Source organism: Colletes latitarsis, chromosome 1 (assembly GCF_051014445.1).
Source record: "Colletes latitarsis isolate SP2378_abdomen chromosome 1, iyColLati1, whole genome shotgun sequence".
Taxonomy (NCBI): Eukaryota; Metazoa; Arthropoda; class Insecta; order Hymenoptera; family Colletidae; genus Colletes; species Colletes latitarsis.
This window is the reverse complement of record NC_135134.1, coordinates 39887587-39909760: the sequence shown is the minus strand read 5'-3', so window position 1 is coordinate 39909760 and position 22174 is coordinate 39887587. Positions and strand designations below refer to the sequence as shown.

The following is a 22174-nucleotide window of genomic DNA, read 5'->3' as shown; positions in this document are numbered from 1 at the left end:
TAACTGTGGATAAACTAAATGTACAGTGCAAAATATATTGAGAATAGAGATTATATATTACAAAGTTATTGATTTAAAAATATTATGTTTGAGAAGGTTAAGAAGAGCCTAAAATATTCCTGACGTGCATAGAAAATTGTGGAAGTTCGACAAAATTCCAGATTGTTTTTATATAATAATAATATTTCTCCAAAATATTAGAAAAAAACCCTCTGACAAATGATTTAATCCAGTACTGACCTGAAACGATTTGATGAACAATTTTTAAAGAATCTCTTGCCATAATGCAACATGTCCAACTAATGAAGCTTGCTCGAAATAACGTTCGAAATGATTGTGAAATGAATATTTCAATCATTCCTTTTTCAATCGAATAAAGTTACGGGCGAGAAAGGGATAAAAACAAATTATTCCACCATGCAGACGATATTCTACAAATTGCTCGAATCGATTAAAGCAACCGACAGAACTTTCCCTAACGCAAGCATCGACCCAGCGTCATCGTGAAAACCCATTTTTCCCGTCTCCCCGAGTCATGGCTTCGCTTATCCTTTCGCGAACGACGTCTTCCCTTTCTCTCGTCTCTCCGTAAAAACTCTCCTCTTCGGCCCAGTTTCTCGAGAGATTCCGAGGTCGCTAAGTTTCTCGAACGTTCGTTCGTGCATTCCCCGAAGAAGAACGGACACACGTATCGTTCGATCCGGGGTATTCACCGTGCACTTTTCTTTTCACTACTAGATCGATCGCGACGTTGCTTGGATAACGTGCACGTGTTACGGCGGCTGCGTGTAGTGTCAGTAACAACGTATAAGGCGTAGCACTTGCGGGATATGAACGTGTATTTTGGCAAATCGCGCGTCTCGACTGGAACGCGGTCCTTTTTCCGGTCGTGTCGAGCCATCCCGGAGTCCGCAGAACACTGTATGTCACTTTGGTGCCCGCGCGTAACCTGTCGCGTACGTGTCTCTCCGGTTGTCATGACCGAACACCACGCAGGCACGTTTGACTCTGTCCGGCTGATAGGCCGTGCGATTTAGAAGCCGGTCGACGCGGCGACGATGCCTCAGAGGGCGAACCTTGGTAGTTGGTTCAGTTTTACGAGATCTCGACGGGGCTAGGCTGAACGCTGTGGCGACAGAGACAGAAGAGGTACGCTGGCAGGGCCCTCCCCGTCGAGCGACCGTCATACGGGCGTCTCGAACTTCACCTGCAACAGAGACGTGCGAAATGATTCAGTAGCTATTTGGAAGAGGGGCCTTTCTAACTCTATTTTGAGGTTTTTAACCCTTTGACCATTAGTCTGAAGTCTCTCTAATAGGGAAAACTCACTAATGAACTGATCAAAAGGGTCTATACTATATGCTAAAATTCATTTTAAGATAGTTAACCCTTTGTCCACTCGTCTCGAGTTCCTTTGATAAGGGAAAATCACTAGTGGACTCGTCAGAAGGGTCTATACTATATGTTAAAACTCATTTTGAGATATTTAACGCTTTGCCCACTCGTCTGGAGTCCCTCTGATGAGGAAAACCACTAATGGACTCATCAGAAGGGTCTACAATATACGCTAAAACTCTATTTTGAGACATTTAAACCTTTGTACACTCGTCTGCGTCCCTCTTATAAGGAAAATCATTAGTGGATTCATCAGTAAGGCTTTATAGTAGACCCTACCTTAGCCGTCGGAGCATTCGATGGTGAGCATCGTATATGTAGGAATGGATCGTCGATCGAGTACTTGTGAGAAAAGCGTCGAGTGTAGCCCTTTAGTGGCGAGTGTGGGAGTTATCGCTACATTAACGACAGCCCAGCACCACTTGGCGCATTTTGTACACCAAAGATTTGCTCTCATAGGATTCGCTTATTTTTAGTTTTCAAGAAAATCGTGTTTTTTAAGCTATTTTGATCCTTGAATATATCTTAAAAACTGTTGAGCATCTACACCTAATATTTTACGTATCTCAAAAGCCATCACTCTACACATTGCAATAGAAGTCGAACACTTTGTGTCTTCTTGCTGAAGCTTGTTGTCTGTATTGTCTACTCTCTTTGAAATGCTCGGGCCCTTAAAGTTCTAACATAGTCGTCGACATTCTAAAAGCATTCCTCCGGGTCAACCCTGAATTATTGGCACCCTTCAGTCAAGGGCGTTACCGTCGTAGCGCACTGCATCTTTTACGAGATAGCTATATTTGTTTCACTAAGTATATAGGGTGTCCCAGTAGAAACTTTGGGCACAGATGTCTCTCAAACTGTTCGTTGTTTCCAAAAATGTTTGAAGTAAAAATTTTCTTCAGGGTGATCTTTGTCCTTTTTTTTTTTTTTTAACCAGAACTTTTGGATTATAAATACTAGCTTAAATCATTCTTTAAAAATCACCTTTTAAACCAATGTCAATTCCAATTTCATCACTTATACAAGCCTCAATAATATTTATAGAGTTCTATACTATAAACTGATCACCTGGAAGCAGCGAAGGAAAATGAGGATATTAATATTGATACTTGTGTAAATTAATTTTCACGTATCAGAGAATATTTTAACGTATCTTTGAGATGATTAAAAATTCCTTCGAACATCCCTCACAGTCAGAAATTCATTGTAATTCGTCAAGTACGAAGACACACTTACTGTTAATCCAAATGCTAATTCAAACACTATTCGAAACTCGACGCTTCCGAATTATTCTACACGATCACGATCTTTGGTTACACTGCACCCTACACAGATATATTTAACAATTGCATTATGCAAATTTGATTGCGGAAGTCGTTAGTACATAGATCCGTCGCGAAGTGAAATTCCTGACTGAAACTCGTTACAACAAAGCATAGTTTATTGTTGTTTGACAATTCCATGGACCGGAGTTCATTTACGTATGCAATTATGCTTAATAAGCTTAGAATTTCCATACTATTCATTTGTTAATAGTGCCTCTGTAATTGCAGCTTACTGTAACTGTCAGTGATTAAACGAAGAATGGGATCCAAATAAAATGTCACAAGCTGTTTCCTCAGAAATAATGATATCTATTTCATTTTCTTTTAATTAAATGGCACAATTTGATATTGATACTGTAGATTCTTTTAATGGAATGTAATATTATTATTTTATTATTTGGATAACTCTTACCGAACTGGGTAGTATTTATTTGAACTGTTTTTTTTATTGTGCTTAGTTACAGAGTTAAAGTGAAAAATTTATTCTGCCAAGCACACAGTTAAAAATACACAAAGTAAACAGAAACAGAAATACAATGTAAACTGAATCGAAATAGCTGAGAATTTTTATTCCTAAACATATTTGTAGAATTAATTTTAATTTTTTGCCTTAATTTTGTAACTATATTTTAATAAAGAGAATAGTTCAAGTAATTAATATTCAATTTTATTTAATGTTTTGAAGTAAGAATTTATCAAGCATTTTTTTAAAATATTATAATACAAATATACAACTCCATCGATTGAAAAACGTAGTACGAATACTAAACTTCCTTTTTAATGTAGTATAATGTATGGCAACCCTGTTGGCTGTTGAAAAATATGTTCCAGCTATACAAACGTCAGTTGTCGACCGAAGTATCATACGAAAAGGTCAAAGCTAAAAGCCAAAGAAGCCAGGTTGGAGTATTATCGCGATTGTTCCAGAATAGCTGGAGAAATTTGTCATTTTTAGGTGACAGGTTTCGTCGCCAGCAATGGTAGATGTGCGACATAGGTGAAACGGTTGGAAAATGGTCCAATGTCATGTGACTGTGTCATCAACAACATCTTTGACTCTAAAACTACATATAAAAGAAATCTTGTCTATAAAAAAAAACTCGTGTACTCGTTTCGACTGTTATTTATTTTCAGAATTGTCAGATATATCTTTCATGTTAAATGAAACAAGTAATGATTTTATTTTTGACGAATTTGAGGCTTCTGAAAAAGTTTTATTTAAAGATGATAGCAATCTTTCAATTTTTCTCTTACTCCTAATATTATTTTGTATTTTTTTTCTACTTTTAGAAATATATATTGAAAGATACATTTGAGAAACATGTAATTATACAATAGTTTAATCACGTTCTCCATGAACTTCTTAGAATTCTTTATCGCGCCCTGCAGGTGTGCTTAATATACCGCGGCGAATTTAATAACACGTGTGCACACGTGGCTGTGAAATATCCAAGCGTCACATGCGATCGCGTCGTTCTTAACATTCGCTGTTCTTTGTTGTATCAATTCTCCCCATCGTTCATGTTCTCAGGACTCCAGTTGCGTGAATCAGCCTCGCGAACTAGGCGTTTAATTAGCAAAGTCTGATATTTCGTGTATCTAGTTAATTTTCTAAAAAAAATTATTCCTGCTTCGAGGCCATTTAGAACTGTTAAAGTTTTGAAGATTTTCGAAAGTTACGGTGTTAAAATTGAGACTGGACATTTAGAAAAAAATACACGTTTCTTAGATTTTTATGATTAAGAATACTACAAATGGAGAAGAGAAAATACTATTTTGCAAATAATGGATGATGTTAAAATCAGCACCTGATTTATCGATAGCGTCTCTTATAAGTGTATTATTATATATAATTTTATAATTATATTTTTTATCAGTAGAAAATACCGTAAAACTACCAAATATAATTCTTCCAATTAGTAATTTGTGAAATATCACACTGTACGAACGTGCGAACGTTTCGTTATGAATCCTTATCGAACAGTACAAGAACGATCAAGCGTGTCCTTGCGTTTGCTCGAAGATTATCGAATCCCGTTGTCGTGTGTTGTACGTACATTCCTGTAAGTTTCCTCTCGCTCTGCGTGCAAGCAAATCCAACATGCGATTTTCTCGTAAGACTTTTACTTCATTCTCCGTCAGATTTATAATAAGCGCAACTTTGTCGAAAGATTCTATTTATGGTATCCCATGAAGCAACGCACGCAGGCTTCCGTGCAATTACGTAAGCATTATTTCGCGCGATTTAAACTTTCCTTGTTCGACTTTACATCCAGCAAAAGGGGGGATAATTATTTAATAGAGATTTTAAATTGCACTCGCTATTAGCGTGGGATTACGTCGTTAGTAAGTATTTAGAATATGATCGTTCGTGTCTGATATCGCTTCTAGAGCTAATGTGTACGCGATGTACAGGGTGACTCTAGAAACTGAGACGAGGTAATAGCTTAAATATCTCAATGTAAATCTAAAAAATTCTATTCATAAGAAACAAGATCTTTCCATTTATAGTAAATCACCATTATAGTGTACGAATATGGGCGAGAGTAATTGTATACAGGGTGTTCGGCCACCCCTGGGAAAATCAAGAATATCAATTTGTCGATTGAACAACTTTCGTTAAAAAGTTATTAAAAAATTGAATTAAAAATTTCAAATCATTCACAGAAAAATTATTTTCGGTTGCGGGGGTCAATTACAATTGTTTTTGGTGAATAGACATACCCCCAAAATCCTACGCACATTCAAGAAAAAAATTCCTAACCGAAAATGTAATGTCTGATCATACATTGGCATGTTTCACTGAAATTTCATGCGTATGTTTAAAACATCATAACTCCTGAACAGATTGGAGGATTTTAATGTTTCGAAGGGCAAAAAACGCGTATTTTAGTCAAGAATATGTAGCAATTCCAAAAACATTCGAAAAGTTGCTCCCTAACCCCGTAAAGTGAAAAAAACCCCATATAAATGGTTCAACTTTCAAACGTTCGTAACTCCTACAATAGTTAATGGATTTCATTGAAATTTAGTCTGAAAGTAGAGCTCATGGATACCTACAAAAAAGTACTAAACAATTTTTCCGTACAGCGCCAAACAAATTTATTAAAAATGGAAAACGAATTTTTAAGAAAAATTCACAAGGGATAGGTGCCTATATTTTTCGGCGAAAAAAAAATTTCAAATCGAGCTGCGAAAATTATTTTCGGTTGAGGGGGTCAATTACAAACATTTTTGGTGAATATACATACCCCTAAAATCCTACGTATTTTCCAGAAAAAAATTCTTTACCGAAAATATACTGTGAGGCCAAAAATGTTTCCATTCCTTTTTAACGACGCCTTAATCAACAAATTTGTATTCTTGATTTTCGTCTTATTTTGTCTTCTAGAATCTCCCATTAAAATTTTTCCCAGGGTTGGCCGAACACCCTGTATAATATTTTTAATTTGGTTCAATGTACATTTGCACTTGTTTTTAAAACAGAACAATTTTGATATAAAAATTAAAATTAAAAATAATTACTTGAAAGCAATTACTACGAATGCAAATGAAGAACGAATATATAGCATTTATTATTAGCCATTTTGTAAACTTGTAAAGTTTCATCAAAATTAGATGGAATACAATGCAAATGTTTACTGTGATTATGATTAATTGTTAGCTCATGTGTTTGACTATTGCTTGTTATTTCTACTTGCGTCGGTGTCTGCAAATATTGACAGTGGTATATTATCTATTTTCCTCTGACATTACCGTTTAGTAACTAGATAGCAGCAATTAAAAAAAGAATTCTATACCAACGTGAGTGTGTGTAAACATCAACAGGACTAGACACTATGATTAATGATCAGAAAACGAAGTCTCGTAAGAAAAAGTTTTCAACAATCTTTGACACGAATCTTTGAATACTAGTTTCTTGTCGATTATACTATGGATTTTAACACAAAATATATTTAAACTTTCTATTCAATAAATATAATTTGATTGTGCTGTCTAATAAATTGCTTCATTGTTTTCCAATGATATTAGTTTAAAACTAGTAGTGAAAGAATGTTATAACTTGAGTGTTTTTGTTTTATTGCTCTTTTAAATCTTCTTTGAGTATTATAAAAATAAATTGTACCGTTGTGTCCATTTTATAATTCATTTTTTTTTAAATTTAATGATAATTGGATCACCAGTTCGAATCCACTTATTAAATAAATATTTATTTTCGAAAAAACTGTTGAGTATCATTATTAACTTATCGATTCAGTAATAATAAAAAATATAATAACTTGGTGATTAGTGATATTTTACCATTAGCAATAATTACACGCGTCAAACATTGATCATGGTTACTGAATATTGAGTAATCGTAATCATTAGTCACTGATTTTATTACATGGTAATTACAATCGTTTATCATTAATCACATTTCGGCTTTTCTAACTCTGCACTACTAGAATTAAATTCATAGGGATTCTACTGATATTACTGAATTTCCTATTGAATCTAACTCGACGATCAGATTGTAGTTAACGACGAGCAGTATCGAATTCAACTTTGCATCTTTATGTATGCATATTTATTCTGTATTCTGATGTAAAAAATGTATGATCGATTTCACATATCTATTCTAAATATTGGAAACATTTTGTTGCGCCATGAATATGTATTATACGTGCAGATATAAATTCCAATGCCAATATTTGCAACCTAAAATGTAATTTTCAAAATCGGCAACATGTTGCAACATTTGTGATCGATTCAAAGCGGCACAAATTTTAATAAAAGAAAAGCATCTGAAAGACAACGTGAGATCTGATATTTAACGATTTCCATGATATTTTGCAGGCTTGCAAAGTAATAAAAACTGTCAAAATTACTAAATCTTCCTAATCAGGTGTCAAAAAGTAATATAATACAATATGATTAATAAAAATAAATTTTATGCTCCATGGGATTCGAGTTCGGGACAAAATATTACTAACCACAATACCAATTATTCTTAACTAAAATGATCTATTACTAGAATATATCCGGCTAATCGATTATTTCAAACTTTACACTTATTTTATTTATAACTGACTGGTCATCTATAAAACCTGTGAGTATCAGATCTGACATTCTTCTTTGTTAAACCAGTGTCATATGTCTTTCAGTGAAAGTCAGTTTTCCGACACTCGCGACTCGAAGAAGACACTGCTGCATTCAGGAAAGAACAACAGTTGGATCCGTGCTCGTTTCGTTACTTTCTTTTTGCGTGCGGAGTAAGAATAAAAGGCATCTGGTCGCGCTGGCCAAGCGAATGGACGGTAATTCAATATCGGCTCGTTTTTCTGGCTCGAGTACGCGTCGTAATTGAGCTTTTCTATAGCGACGGTTCGTCGAGCTTTTTTCGCCCGTCGCGATTTATGAGAATCGAGCGCGAAGAAACAAGGAGACGCTGCTTCGATTTCGAGACACTTAATCATTCGCCAACGAAGTCGTAGCAAGCGCTCCAGGAGCAATCTGTTCGAACGCGTAACGGGAAAAGGCAAGATAAACAAAAGCTGAAGATGCACGCGAAGCAACCACGCGCTATCGAGCAACGGTGCCATTCAGGTTTTTGCGTTATCGATCGCTGTACCTCGGAGGTGGACAATTTTTGTTGGAAAAGGGAAATAATTGCACCGTTGTCAGGTGACGAGTAAAACGATGAACCGTTGCTTTAAAAGAAGCTTATTTATGGAAACAGATTGCTCTTCGGTAAAAAGGGCTAAAAGCATTTCGTTCTAAGCTGTTTATGCAATCATTGGTGAGGTTGCTTCCACTTATAAGGAAACATCGTGAACTATTAGACATTGATTTCAATGATAGTTTACAAAAATTGGTTCATCTTAATTGAGTATCACGTTATTCTATGTGTAATAAAACTCAATAATTCTTTTCAATATGGAATATTTAAATTAATTAATGTGGAATCGGATGGAATCTATTTCGATTAAATATACGATGTTCGAAGAGTTCGTGCAGATGTGCAATACATTGCATCTGTGAGTTCAACAGAGATCAATTCGATATAAGTCTACTTGCTCATATTGAACTGAAAGTTGCTTCGTATTGAAAACAATTTTTGCTGTGCAAAGGGTTAAGAAGGTTTAACATGAGTCTAGATGCTCATTTTGAACTGGAAGCTTCTTCATATTGAAAAGAATTCTTGAAAATGAGTCTAGTTGATCACTTAGAGAACAATTTTTGCTGTACAAAGGATTGGAAAGACTAGACATGAATCTAGTTGCTCACATTGAAGATAATTCTTGCTTTGCAAAGGGTTAGGGGACTCGACGTGAGTCGAGTTGCTCACACTGAACTGAAAGCTTCTAGTCGTACATACTGAGAACAATTCATGGAGTGCAAAGGGTTAAAAGGGCTCGACGTGAGCGTAACGCGGGCGTACTCACCTCCCTGGTTCCCTTTTTCGAGCGTTTCCTCTCCAGCTTGGGTGTCTGAGGTAGCAGTGTGTAATCGCCGCTCGTGCCTCCGCTGCGCTGCCTTGTCAACGGCTGATGCGACAGGAGGGGTGCCCGCGGCGGCGGTGAAAACTGAACACCCTGCGGCAGTAACGAATACCCGAGGTTCTGGCCCGGGGTGAACGGCGAAGTCGGCGGGAAGTGATTCGCCACCACGGGCGCCCAGTATTGGTGCGAGTACCGGGAGGGTGAACTCCCTGTGGACAGTCAATTTCGACGCTCGTCAGCTCCGCCGTATCTCGCATGCGAGCCTCGTAATTGCTATTCGATGCCCCGATCGATCTACTCCCTTAGCGTCGTTCGATCCTCCCCCGCCTCTACCGTTTCCCAGTGACCATGGAGAAGAGTAGACGCGTCGGAACTGAGATTCTACGCCAATGATCGCGTTTGGAGATCGATATCGTTTTCGTGGTCTCCGGTTATGATATTCTAAGCGGACGAAAGGTTTTCGCGCGACGAATAGCTTTGGTTTTGCGACCCCGACGAGGTCACGAAGCGAAACGATTCTCTTTTAAGGGGTCGTTCCTCTGCGAATGTTGCGAAATTTAGTAATTTTCCTGAATTTTTTTTTAAGCGAACGCTACGTCTAACATTGCGAATTTTATTTGGAGGTTATTTAATTACATTTTAGTTATGCATTTATATTTTTTATACGGTTTTAAGTAATTGTTTTTTACTGTTGTCTCGATCGCAATAAATAGATATTTTAAAAATCATGTCTCGCTGGGGGTGGATGATTTGAGCTCTCGAAATGGTTTAAAACTAAAAACTTGCAAGGATTCTTAATTAGTATGTTTATGGTTATCGTTTGTGGTAAAATAAATGATTTATACTGAAAATTGACAAAATGGCGAATACTAAAAATACATTTACAAAGAGAGATCTATGAGTAAGTAAATATAGAGACAAAGAAAAATTTGGAAGGCAGACGAGTATAAATAGCGTATTAATTCGTCTTATTTAGTTAACAAATTAAACAGAAAAGCTTTAATTAAAGTTCTCGGTTGTTGAAATAATGATGTGTATCATGTCTGTGTATTTTTCTGCTCACTTTTATATTCTTAATTCAGCAAAGTTTATTCTGTTTTAATAGAATTCAATACTGAAAAAAGTAATTCATTTCATTCAATATTCTTCAACGTAAATTTATGTTTCGATGATTACAGAGTGCCGATTATTACAAATAATTGATCTACTAAATACTTTTCAATTTCAATTTTCAGATCTGATTATGATCCAGTGAATTATAAATATATTAAAAGAAAAAGGATTTTTAAGCAAATATAATTTTAAAAGAATAGGAACTTTAACCGTCTATTGCATGCATTTTATTCTACTCTTCGAAAATGGTAAGGAAAATTATTGCCTGGTGTCTTGTACGTCCATGAATACTCGATTTAATGGTCCAATGAAAAAATAAGTGGAACTTGCAAGGTTACTGGACGGTACCCATGAGAACACATTTATATAAATATTTCATGATGCACGTATTTTCTCGGCAAATTTTACGGGAACTCGTTTCTCGAGTCCCCATTGAGCTACATTATGCAATATGAGGCGACCATTACCTATTTTGAAAATTATTTGCTTTAAAAAGTCGACATTTTACAGAGTTTAATTATTTCACATCACTGACAAATGCTATGTATTGGGAACAAAAATGAAACATTAAATTTAGCTTTAAAATTAAAAAGAAAAATAATCATGAATTAATCCATCCATAAAAAAAACAAAATTGACCTTTAAATAACCTGTGAAACGCCCAGTGGGTCAGAAATAAATAGTATAGGTGTTCCTTCTCCATCAAATTCAACAATTTTTTTTCGTGATATTTTGCTGTCTAAGTTAAACCGAGACACTCTGTTCACGATCTATTCCTTCCATACGACTCTAATTTTGTTACTTAAGAAAAAATTTCAATTCTAAGATCAATTTTTCAAATTTTAGATTTGGAAATATCTATTCTCGATAATAATGATTTCACAATTTGAACATGTCTCTACAGCCTAGTCAAACTTCAAGAGTCCTATCTAGATGTATTTTCTTTAACATACAATCGTGACAACTAATTTTTTTAGTAAAAACTCATGTCAGCAGTATGTGGGTGACGTAGCAGTCGACGCGGTAAAAGGTTTAGCCTTGAGAAGCGTTCCTTTTTACCCGATCCAATGATCGATTTACAAACATTGCCTCATAAACGAGTCTACTTACTGTCGCTGCGCGGATTGCTGTGCCTCCTCTGTGCCTTCCACGTTGTTGAGCGTACTCTTCCGGCAGTTTCAGTGTTAACAGCGTCGACGCTAAGACTTCTCGCGACGCCCCTGTAAGGATTCGACGTGGTTGTCTCACTGGCCGCGGCGACACCAGCGAGCTGCTCGTTAAGGGCGTACAACTTGGACGTAATGTCCTTACCGATGAGGGTGTTGAGGACGACCTTAAGTAGCGGCCTATGCCTGAGTACCCTGAGCAACTTCAGCCTGGTCCAACAGATGTACGTGCTGGACTCCTCGGCTCTGATCGTCACTTGGAAGACGTCGTCGATGTTCTCGTGCATGGCCTCCCATTCCGGCGAGTCGACGAACTGATAAGCTTTGATGTGGTGCAAGTGCGTCCCGTCGCAAGTCACTTTCAGCCTGCACCAGAATTACGCGAACTTTATTCCTGATTAAGGCACGAAAAGAACAATGACTTTATTGGACAAAAGATTATTTAGATACTAGGACATGCGTTACTATCGTCACCATTTTACTTAATAACTCAGATAGTTGTAGAAACATACAGTTGCGGACAAAATTAAGTGGACAGGAGGGGAAAATAGGTATGAATTTAATCAAAGTACTGTAACTATTGTGCACTTAGGTATTATTTAGCCAATAATTGAAATTAATGTTTACATTTGTGTTGAAATAAAGTATACTTAACGAGAACTAACTTAAATGTCGACAAAATCCAAGAATCCCTGTCAATTTTTCTTAAAAATTTGTTGTTTATTTTTAGTAACTTTGTTTGACGCTCTACAGAAAAGTTGTTTAATACTTTTCTGTAGATATTCATGAGCTCTATTTTCTCCCAAAATTTCATTGGATTATATTCACTATTGTCGGAGTTGTGGCTGTTTGAAAATTGGACTATCGATATTTATATACTATATTTATGGGATTTTTTTACACTTTACGGAGTTAAGGAGCAACCTTTCGAATATTTTTGGAAGTTCTATATATTCTTGATTAAAATACGCGTCGTTTGCATTTTGAAACATCAAAATCCTCCAATCCGTTCAGGAGTTACGATGTTTTAAACATATGCATGAAATTTCAGTGAAACATATCAATGTATGGTCAGACATTACATTTTCGGTAAGGAATTTTTTTCTCGAATGTACGTAGGAATTCGAGGATATGTCTATTCACCAAAAATGATTATAATTAACCTCTGCAACCAAAAATAATTTTTTTAGAATGATTTCAAATTTTATAATTTAATTTTTTAATAACTTTTTATCGAAGCCTCAATCAAGAAATTGATATTTTTGATTTTCGTCTTATTTTGGCCTCTAGAATCTCTCATTAAAATTTTTCTCAGGGGTGGCCGAACATTCTGTATAATATATAAAACTTAATAGTTACATTACTTTGGTTAAATTTTATTCATACCTGTTTCCTTTATCTGTCCACTTAATTCTGCCCGCAACTGTAAATGTAGCTCAAGAATCTAAGATAAGGTAATATATTCGTACGAAATTTGTTATTGTAAGTACAATAGCTTTTATGTAATCCTATTCTGAATCAAGATAGAACAAAGTTTTCGAATCCCATTAGCACAGAGCATTTCCCCAAATCGATCCCACGACTATTTCTCAAGGAAATCGCGGCCATTTAACACTCACCTGCCACGCAAGAGTATCGATAGCCGTTCGTCGGCGGGCGTGACGCCTTCCGTGGCGTAGGTCTGACCAGAATCCAGCTTGAGTATCCTCGCCTCCTTGGCCAGTTCCTGGAAGTGCTTCTTGCTGACCTTGTACGGTTTGAAGAGTTTCAGATAGAGCTCGGCGAGCTCCGGACTGAGCGCAGGCGGCAGAAATCGACAGGCTAGTATGAGGGAGTGAATACCGTTCAGAAGGCCGAGGGCCAGGCACCATAGCATGGCGTCCAGGGCGCATATGGTGATCCCGGCCCAAAGGGCGGCCAGCATGAAGCCGGCCGTCAGAAATGTGCGAAGAGCCAACACTGAGGCCTTGAAAGACCGCGGCACCAAGAACGCCGCCGCGAAGAACAAATTCGCCGCCTGACAAAAGTAAATCCAAGTAAATCGCCTCGAAAACATTTTCAGAAGCACGATTTTGCCATTATGAAAATTGTTTCTCTTTTGATGGAGGTGCTATTAGATTGGAAACATGATGATTCTTAAAATGAACCCATGATTCGTAAATTGAACATTTCCATTCTTCTTAATTAGGGGTATTCACCGTTTGGTAAAAGGTAAATTATCTTAAAAACATTTTAAGATGCACGATTTTGTTATTATAGAATTTATTTTCTGATGAAAGTGCTATTAGTTTGGAAGTATAATGATTTCTATGTGTTGTTGCAAAACTGCAGTAATGATTCTTAAAATGAACCCATGATTCGTAAGTTGAACATTTCTATCTCTCCAAACTACGGAGAGCCAGTGAAGGGTGAAAGACATTTGCGAAAGGCTACGAGCTGGGGTGAACATTTCAACCCCTGGATCAATGTTCATTTTAAGAATTATCATTGTTATTCTTCACAATTGATATTTTATGGATGAACGACCAAAGTCAGCTGCTAGTTATCGAGTAAAAATTAATTTAAAAAAAAACACAGTCATTTATAATTATTATTTGCAGTATTTTTGTTATAACAATTGGAGTTTCTGGTTTAAATGTTTTAGAGATGGACGAGAAAGAGAGATCTTTAGGATCTCTTAACATGCAAATTTAGCTACAATGGCTTGTGAAATTGTGGCAAGATATTCTCGTTGGAGTGCTTGAGATCTACATTGCAGTGTTTAAAAGGTTATTACTGTGCATTTTTCGATGATTTTAAGAAAATGATGATTCTAGTTGCGTAATAATGCGAATGTTCGTTGCCTACTGATCGCGAAGTCACATCTCATTAAATACAGCATTGTCGAGTCATTACTCTTACTCCTCTGACTTGGGAATCTTTTTTATCTGAAACATTTACTCTGATGTTTGCTCTTAACATTTATTAGCGTAACTTTTTACATAGCATTTTTAGAAAACTTATATTGTTTTATTCATTTTTTGTGGATTATTCTCTGACTTGGTAACAGCTAACTTTCTTTTTCTTTTCTAATGTGAAAATTGTTCTTGAAAGATAAAGATTGTAAGACGTGTAACATATTCAGTTCCGTTGACAGTTTTCAGAAGCATTTCGAACGATGCAATGAATGCGTTGAAATAAACGCAGGTTACTTTGAATAACAATGAAATTTTTCTTGAATTACGCAAATTGCGTTTTGTTTTATTGCAGCAATCGGAGAATTATAATGCCAGGCTATATAGAAATATGTTGATTCGAGTTACGCCAACAAGTGGTCGACAAAATTAAGCGATCTACTTTTCATTGTTTGCCATTTACCATTTCGTAATTCATCCCTAACAGTGAATAAATATTATTACCATACGATTCTTTATTTAAGAAAAAGATATTATTTGTCGTCACTTCTTCTTTTGTTTTATACACTTTTTAAAATTATTTATATTTTTCTCCATAGATTTAATACTTGTATATTCAAAAAGGAACACAAAATGCTCGAAAATAATGACATAAGAATATTTTTTTAGTGCCAGAGAATATTATATAAAATACTTATAAGAAAAAATACATTATTTGATTAAAATTTATTTGTTAATCTTAGTCTATTAGAATTCCTAGGTTGTTGTAACTCTAATTTAAAGTACACTTGGTCCCATTTCGAAGAAAATTAAGAGAAAACAAGCTGTAAGGAGCCTTGATCGGAAGAAAGGCTCGATGTAATCGACCATTTCCTTTCTATAGACCAGGAAATTACTTCAATCGATGCAAATTTACTATTGGTGAAGGCAGAGCTCAAGTTCCTTGTACCAAATGGCAAAGTGCATTTATGCTTAATCAGGAGAAAATTGGTTCCTTATATAGCAAAAAAACGTAACAACTGTTTCCAATAAATAATTAATCACATTAGTATTCATCATTTTCATCGAGACATTAATATATTTAAAAAAAATTCTGCATAATGGACTTTCAATCTCGTTTACTCACGATGTGCTAAATTATACCACCTAGCTATACTATTATTTTCTTTAATCATGATTTATTTCAACGCACAATTTATCTTCTAACGATGATTTATCCGAGTAAATAAAGTTTGCTTCTAACGATGATTTATCTGAACAAATAAACTTTTCTTCCAACGATGGTCAATTTGAATACACAAAGCCTTTTAATAATCAGATACGACGCTACAGACATCGTTTATTCATTTTCTTTGTACAACGGTAACTTCTAACGTTAAAATACGCAATTTCAACAAGCATATATTTAAGGAATCACGGTATTATATTGCACGAGTTTCTCGTTATCTGAAAAAGATTCGACCGGCTTCATACTTTCGTATCTTGCTCGTTTTCCAACGAGAACGTTTTTCATTAGCTATGTAGCAATCTTTATGCAAGAATGCTCTTCCGGAATAAATCTCTCGTTGAAAAGTGTTCCGTCGACAAAAGATTATCCCATGCGTCCGATATTCCAACCAAACTCATTGAAATTTTTATAATGTTGAATAAAGACTTTGAGGCTTGGAAATTTTTATAAAATGCTATGATAACGCTAAAAGGCGAATGAGATTGTTATTAAAATGCACGATCTAAATTCTGTTTAAAGCGATGTTATTTACTCTTTACAAAATTTTTGTTTAAATTATATTCTAACCGATATCGATAGAATTCTGAACAATATTGCTTTTCATTGCGTTAGCAATCGGTCGAGCATTTATACCGTTCTGGATTCAACGATTTAACGTATCATTTAAGTACATTATTGGTTAAATGAAACAACGATAATAGTAAAGGTTTCACGGTCTAATAACAAATGCGTAATTTGATATCCCTGTCGATCAGCGGAAAGCCATTGGTATTTCTATGAATTTACCAAAAGCTATAATTCGTTCAGTCTTTTCAATTAAATATATTATTTCAAAAATTATGTGATCGCAAACGTGCAAAGATATCGGCTTGTTAAATGATGTGAGTGAACATTATATTATCGACAATGTTCCAGTAATGAAGAAGCTACTTAAAATTTCATAATGAATGTCTTAATTTTTGAATAATTGATATGAAATTGTTTATTGAAACGAATTTTGAAAAATAAAAATAAGTGTATCCATCACATCTTGGACCACAGTAATGATTCTTAAAATGAATTCCAGACGTAATTCGTAAATTGAACATCTCTATTCCTCTCATTTGGAGGGAGGGGGGAGATTATCTTCAAGCTGATGTCGAATTTCATCTCTACTGTAGGAAAGATGAACGTGCCAACTCCGGAGTGATGTTCATTTTAAGAATCATTACTGTACTCAATGAAGAAACTCGTTTAGCTGTAGTAAGCCAAATGAAAAATTAGTGCAATGCATAGAATACCTATACATATCCACTTTCTAACAATATAGGTATAGTAACGATTTTAAAAATAACCCCAGATATGTGATTCGCAAGTTGAACGTTTCTATCCCTCCTAACTAGATGGATCTCCCTTGGAGTCAATGAAACTTGAATGACGACATGTTTGCTGATGTCGAATTTCGCTTCCTGTACCAAAGATGAACGTGCCAACCTCGGAGCAATGTTCATTTTAAGAATCATGACTGTATAAGGAACACCAGATGGCGTTGAGCATTACATTTGTGGCTTTTCCTTGTGAGCTAATTGTTTTTATAGTAGACCTACTCTACACCTGTGTTTTTATCAAATGGGTATACAAACAGAGCTCACCTGGAAGAGTTTGTGCTGCGCTGCTTCCCATTCGTCGCAGTAGCCTCCTCCCGATGATAGTACAGTGGTATTTAACCTCTCGGTCACGTTACTGGCCTCGGTACTATTCCATACGTCCACCCAGAATTCCGTGTAATTCAAGTCCTCCAACGAGTAGCCACCCAGGCTAGACAGGCCGCTGTAATTGAAGGTATAGCCCTCGGTGGAGTAGGTTGTCGATGTCGGGCTGGTGAACGGTGTCGTCGTGGTGGACGACAAAAGGCTGCTCGCAGGCGAAGGAGCATCAGTCGTGTTCGCCATTTTTCGTCGCGAGCGCGTGGTACGGGCCATCACCTTCTTCCACTGTAACAACGAAGTTAGAAACATCGTGAAACTTCTATCGGGAAACTTTTACAAGCTTCTCGGGAAGGATAGTAGAAGGTAAAGGTCCCGAACAGCGGCGAAAACTTTCTCATTCTTGCTGACTTTCTGACAACGGAATATCGCGAACCATCAGACTTTCCACAAATATTGATTAGTTCAACTAGGAACATTATATCGCGTAGGAATCGTCCGCCATTTTATTCGTGTTATCGTAACGCCTACAGAAAATAGTGAAATATGTTGCAAACAATATTCACCGCAACTTGTAAACTTAATTACCAGAACAAATAAACGATTTTAATATGATTTATCATGGGAATGTATAAATTTTTCAAAATGAATTCTCGCAGTGCAAAGGGTTTAATAAAAACACTTTTCTCGAATATATTCAAATTCTAATTCATTCCTCACGTTCTTCGTGGAATTAAGATTCAAATATTTGAGGGGGGGGGGGCAGATATAATACATTTGAACAAATATATGATAAATATTTTTGTACAATACGAGATTAGTTTTGTTCTTGAATTCTCATATTGTTATAGAATTTTCGAATATTTAGTTAGCAATAAATTATTATTTTGATGTTTCTTTGAATATTGTGACTCGTACTTTAGTGTTTGGCCAATTTGCTTTTACGACTGAGCTGCGGGTATAGAGCTCTGAGCAAATGGGTGAGAAGTGGCGGGGGTAATTCGACAGTATGGTGGGGAGAGCGGCCTTGAGAGGCCAATTGATTCTGTCTCGACTCTTGTGAACTCATCGGTAAAGTACCCGCCAAGATTCTGCTTTGGACGAGGCATCTTTCGATGGTTCAGTCAAGGGATCTATATATTGGATCGATTGCTTCGCGAGAACTTGCGAGAATAAGCTTGAGTGTTGATGGTGCCGCTATACTATGGATTCAAATACAGTTTACTAGGCAGTAAATTGTAAATTATATGGGTTTTGTTCTTCGCTATACAGCTTTCAGTAGTTATTACTTATGTAATTTTCCATCATAAAATTTTCAATACGAGACCTATGCAACTAAGTGTATGATGTTTCACTTTATTATTCATCATTCTTATATGTCTCAGAGAATTTCTTGTCGTTTCTATCATTCGTGAGAATAGTTTACTACGACGTTAAGGCAATTATTTTTTTAAAATGGTCGTTAAGATGTCCAACCCGATTCCGCGAAGATTACGAGATACGACATGTACAAGGATTATTCTAGTATTTTTCACACGTATGACCACGCTTAGTGCACTTTTCTGCAAATTGCTTCGAGTAATATACCAACCGTTATCGTAATTACTCGAAACAGATTAGAGATAAAGGCATGAAACTCGGTATATGAGTTCTTGGTCACGAAAGGTGAACATCTAATGGATTTAGAACCTTCTCACAGCGTTATTAATAGATCCTTTCTAAATGGGTCAGACAGTATCTTGTTCAAGACTCTTTTACTTCAGAGAAAACAATTATTTTCAAAGAAACGAAAGGGAGAAGATATTTAATTTTTGTAGGAAATAGATCATCGCTGTACATGAACGAAATTTATTCGCTTTATTTGCATCGGCAGTTTATTAATAAAAATAGAAACGCGACGTTTTGTATGTATTTTTAAAACTTCAGGAGATTTGAAATATGTATACAAGGTGTTTCAGATTTAAATGGAAATCATAAAACATGGAAGTAAATTTTTAAACGCTTGCAACTCGGTTGGAGACAGAGATTTTATACAAGCGTGACAATAATAAGTTATTACATTATAGTCATTCTTATATTCAAACATTTAAACATATTGAATTTTCTCAAGTTTGATCAAATATTCAAACTATTTGGATAATTAAATATTTGACTTGTTTAGAAGAAATGAGTTTTGTCTTCGTTTGGATATATAGCATTTGAACAGATTCAATTTTCTCAAATTTGATTAAACATTCTATTTAAATAATGAAATATTTGATTTGGTTAGAAGAAATGAATTTTGTCTTGGTTTGGATATAGAGCAATTGAACAGATTCAATTTTCTCAAATCTGATCAAATATTCAAGTTATTTGGATAATCAAATATTTGACTTGGTTTGACAAAATGTTTCCCAAACTTCTATTTAGGTTTCACTCTTTTATCTATTTCCTAGAAATATATGCATTTGCATAAACATCCGCAGTCTAATAGTAACATTCTTGAGCACTAAATTGTTGTTAAATAACGATGTTATTAGTCCATAAACAAGTATCCTTTTTTGATCGTTAATTTATCAACAACGCTCGCCAATGTTTGCACTGTTCCAATTGAATATCGAGACACAAGACTGATCTAATTTTTGAAAAGCATTTTTTCTGGAAGAAAACAAATACCAAATGATTTGACGCGATCTCGCGCTGTTTCGTCCGCCGGAAGACACTGGAAACGGAATTCATCCGGTTACTAAGAGTTCTCCTTGATTATATTTTCCGTTCGGAGCGTAAACGCGAAACGAACGATCGCGCCGATCGCATGAAAGATGCAACCGGTGCGATTCATCCGCGGCATATCAATATTTAGGGCGTAGCGATGCCTCCCGACGCGTTGATATTTTCCGCGCGACGCGAATGGAGATTTAATGCAATTTGTCTGTCGCCCAACCGTTTCACCGCGTCTCGTCGCTTTTCCGATTGCGTTTCCTTCTCGTCTTCCCGTCACACGCGTACCGTTTCGCATTCACGCGTCGCTATTGCTACACCGTGTCTATTCTAACCCCGCTGTTCTCATTTATGGTCGCCTCGCGTTCCTATCCCTTCGGGCTATAGTGCCTCGATGTACGGAAGTTGACATTTTTGATGCATTGAGTCGCACACTATATTTCAACACTACTTCAACATCTGATGACTTGCTTATCGAAAGAGAAACAAAAACAAAGAAATTCAGGAATAGTGAAAAATAATTGAGAAATAATTAAAAAAAAATAAAAGTTCAGAAATAATTTTTCTAGTGTTTGTTTGGGGGAGACAGATTCCACTAGGCTCGGTCCTGTGATGAACATAATTGTGAAAGTTTAACAAAATGAACAGGTGTTAAAAAGTAATGATCAATAAAAGTTAGTAATTAGTTAGTAAAAATTAGCAAAATATTTTTTATTCAATAAAAAGTGAAGGTCACTTAAATTTCTTTTTATTGAAAATCTATACATCGATTGACGCATCTTTGTATTCTCTTTAAAAAAGTGTTAGAGTTCCTAGGTCGAAAATTAATTAGTTTAGAAGTTATAATTTTTATCTCATGCGAGACACACATTGTGTGTCTGTTTAAGGATCTGTAGGGATGGATATCTGAAGGCTTTTGCTATATATTTATAATATGTATGTATGAGAATATCCGCAATAGCGACCGGAGAAGTTCGCGCATTTCCATTTGAATCTGGCGAAGCGACTGGTCGAAAAATAAGGCGAATTACCAGACAGGAAATGTTATAAATAGCATATTGGAACGTTCGCGTTGAACCGTGGCGGGGGGCGAATAACAGCGAAGCGTGGCTCGATTCAACTCTCCAGAAAATGGCCTTTTATTACAGTAAAATATACCAGACAGGTCTTGAAATACAACAGTTTCAACGACATATAGTCGTCTAGTAATGGGAGAAACGAACGTGATATGTAAAAATAAATATATCTGATTGGAAGTGCAGTTTTCTAGAGAACTATAGTGAGACAGCTGTATACAATAGAGCATGAGATACTGTACAAACCATCATTGTACCTCTAAACATTGACATTAAAATTATTTTTATTCAGAATCTTCTTAGTATTTATGGTGCCAGAAAAAGGACAAAACATCTGGAATTCATAAATTGAAAAAAAATCAGTTGTTCATATTTCTTCACATTTTAAACGATATTATGTTTGTTATTCTATCTGAAATAAGAAATGGTTAGTTACGATATTCAAAATGACTCAACAATTAAACGTACGTCTGTTTCAAAAATGTATTCAGAGTAAATGTAACTTCTATTGCTGTAGATTCGCTAAATTTGCATTTTGGCCTCGACGTAAAACTTCAGGATGAAGTAGTGACGTTAAAATGTGGAAGAATTAGACTGGTCTTGGCTCAAGAATTCCAGCTACGAGTGCCAAGATCCTGAACATCTGTTGAAACATTTTGCAGTCGGCCATTTTCATCCAACAATTAACAGATGCTTCATCAAGATTAATTCTGCATACTTTACGACAATGTTGGATGGCCACTCGTTAATTTACTATTTTAAGGATTTGATAACGAAGTAATTACGATACAAAGAATCTGCAGTCAATTAATCGGTAATAAAATCAGTAATAAATTATATTTCCAATGTACAGTCAGGGACAAAATTCAGTGGACACTTGTCTACTTTACATAAAAGTATTGTAATTCAATAAATTTTCCTAAGCAATTTCTTTTAAATTTATTTTACAATAGTTTACTTTATTAGGAATCAATTTCGTTAGTTATAATTAGATTATAAATAATCTAGTTTCTTTTTAGTATAAATACTTTTACTAAAACGTATATTTATTCGATTTTATGTTTAAAAATTACTCACACGTGCAGAATCGTAAATGGAAAACAGTAA

At 35.6% G+C, this 22174-nt stretch overlaps 1 protein-coding gene across 3 annotated transcripts in view; it reads right to left on the bottom strand.

Moving 5' to 3' along the window:
* Positions 1 to 346: 346 nt before the first annotated feature.
* Positions 347 to 22174, bottom strand: part of LOC143351811 (popeye domain-containing protein 1-like) — a 109557-nt gene continuing 87729 nt past the window's right edge. For 2 of the 3 annotated variants that reach the window (XM_076783777.1, XM_076783786.1), the window contains exons 3-7: positions 17238 to 17579; positions 13104 to 13501; positions 11429 to 11850; positions 9149 to 9414; positions 347 to 1207 (exon numbers count right to left, since the gene is read on the bottom strand). In XM_076783777.1, the coding sequence (XP_076639892.1) occupies positions 1184 to 1207; positions 9149 to 9414; positions 11429 to 11850; positions 13104 to 13501; positions 17238 to 17567 (1440 nt within the window). In that variant the 5' untranslated portion in view covers positions 17568 to 17579 and the 3' untranslated portion in view covers positions 347 to 1183. The remainder of the gene's footprint in view (positions 1208 to 9148; positions 9415 to 11428; positions 11851 to 13103; positions 13502 to 17237; positions 17580 to 22174) is intronic. The other variant, XR_013081814.1, reaches the window with a different exon arrangement.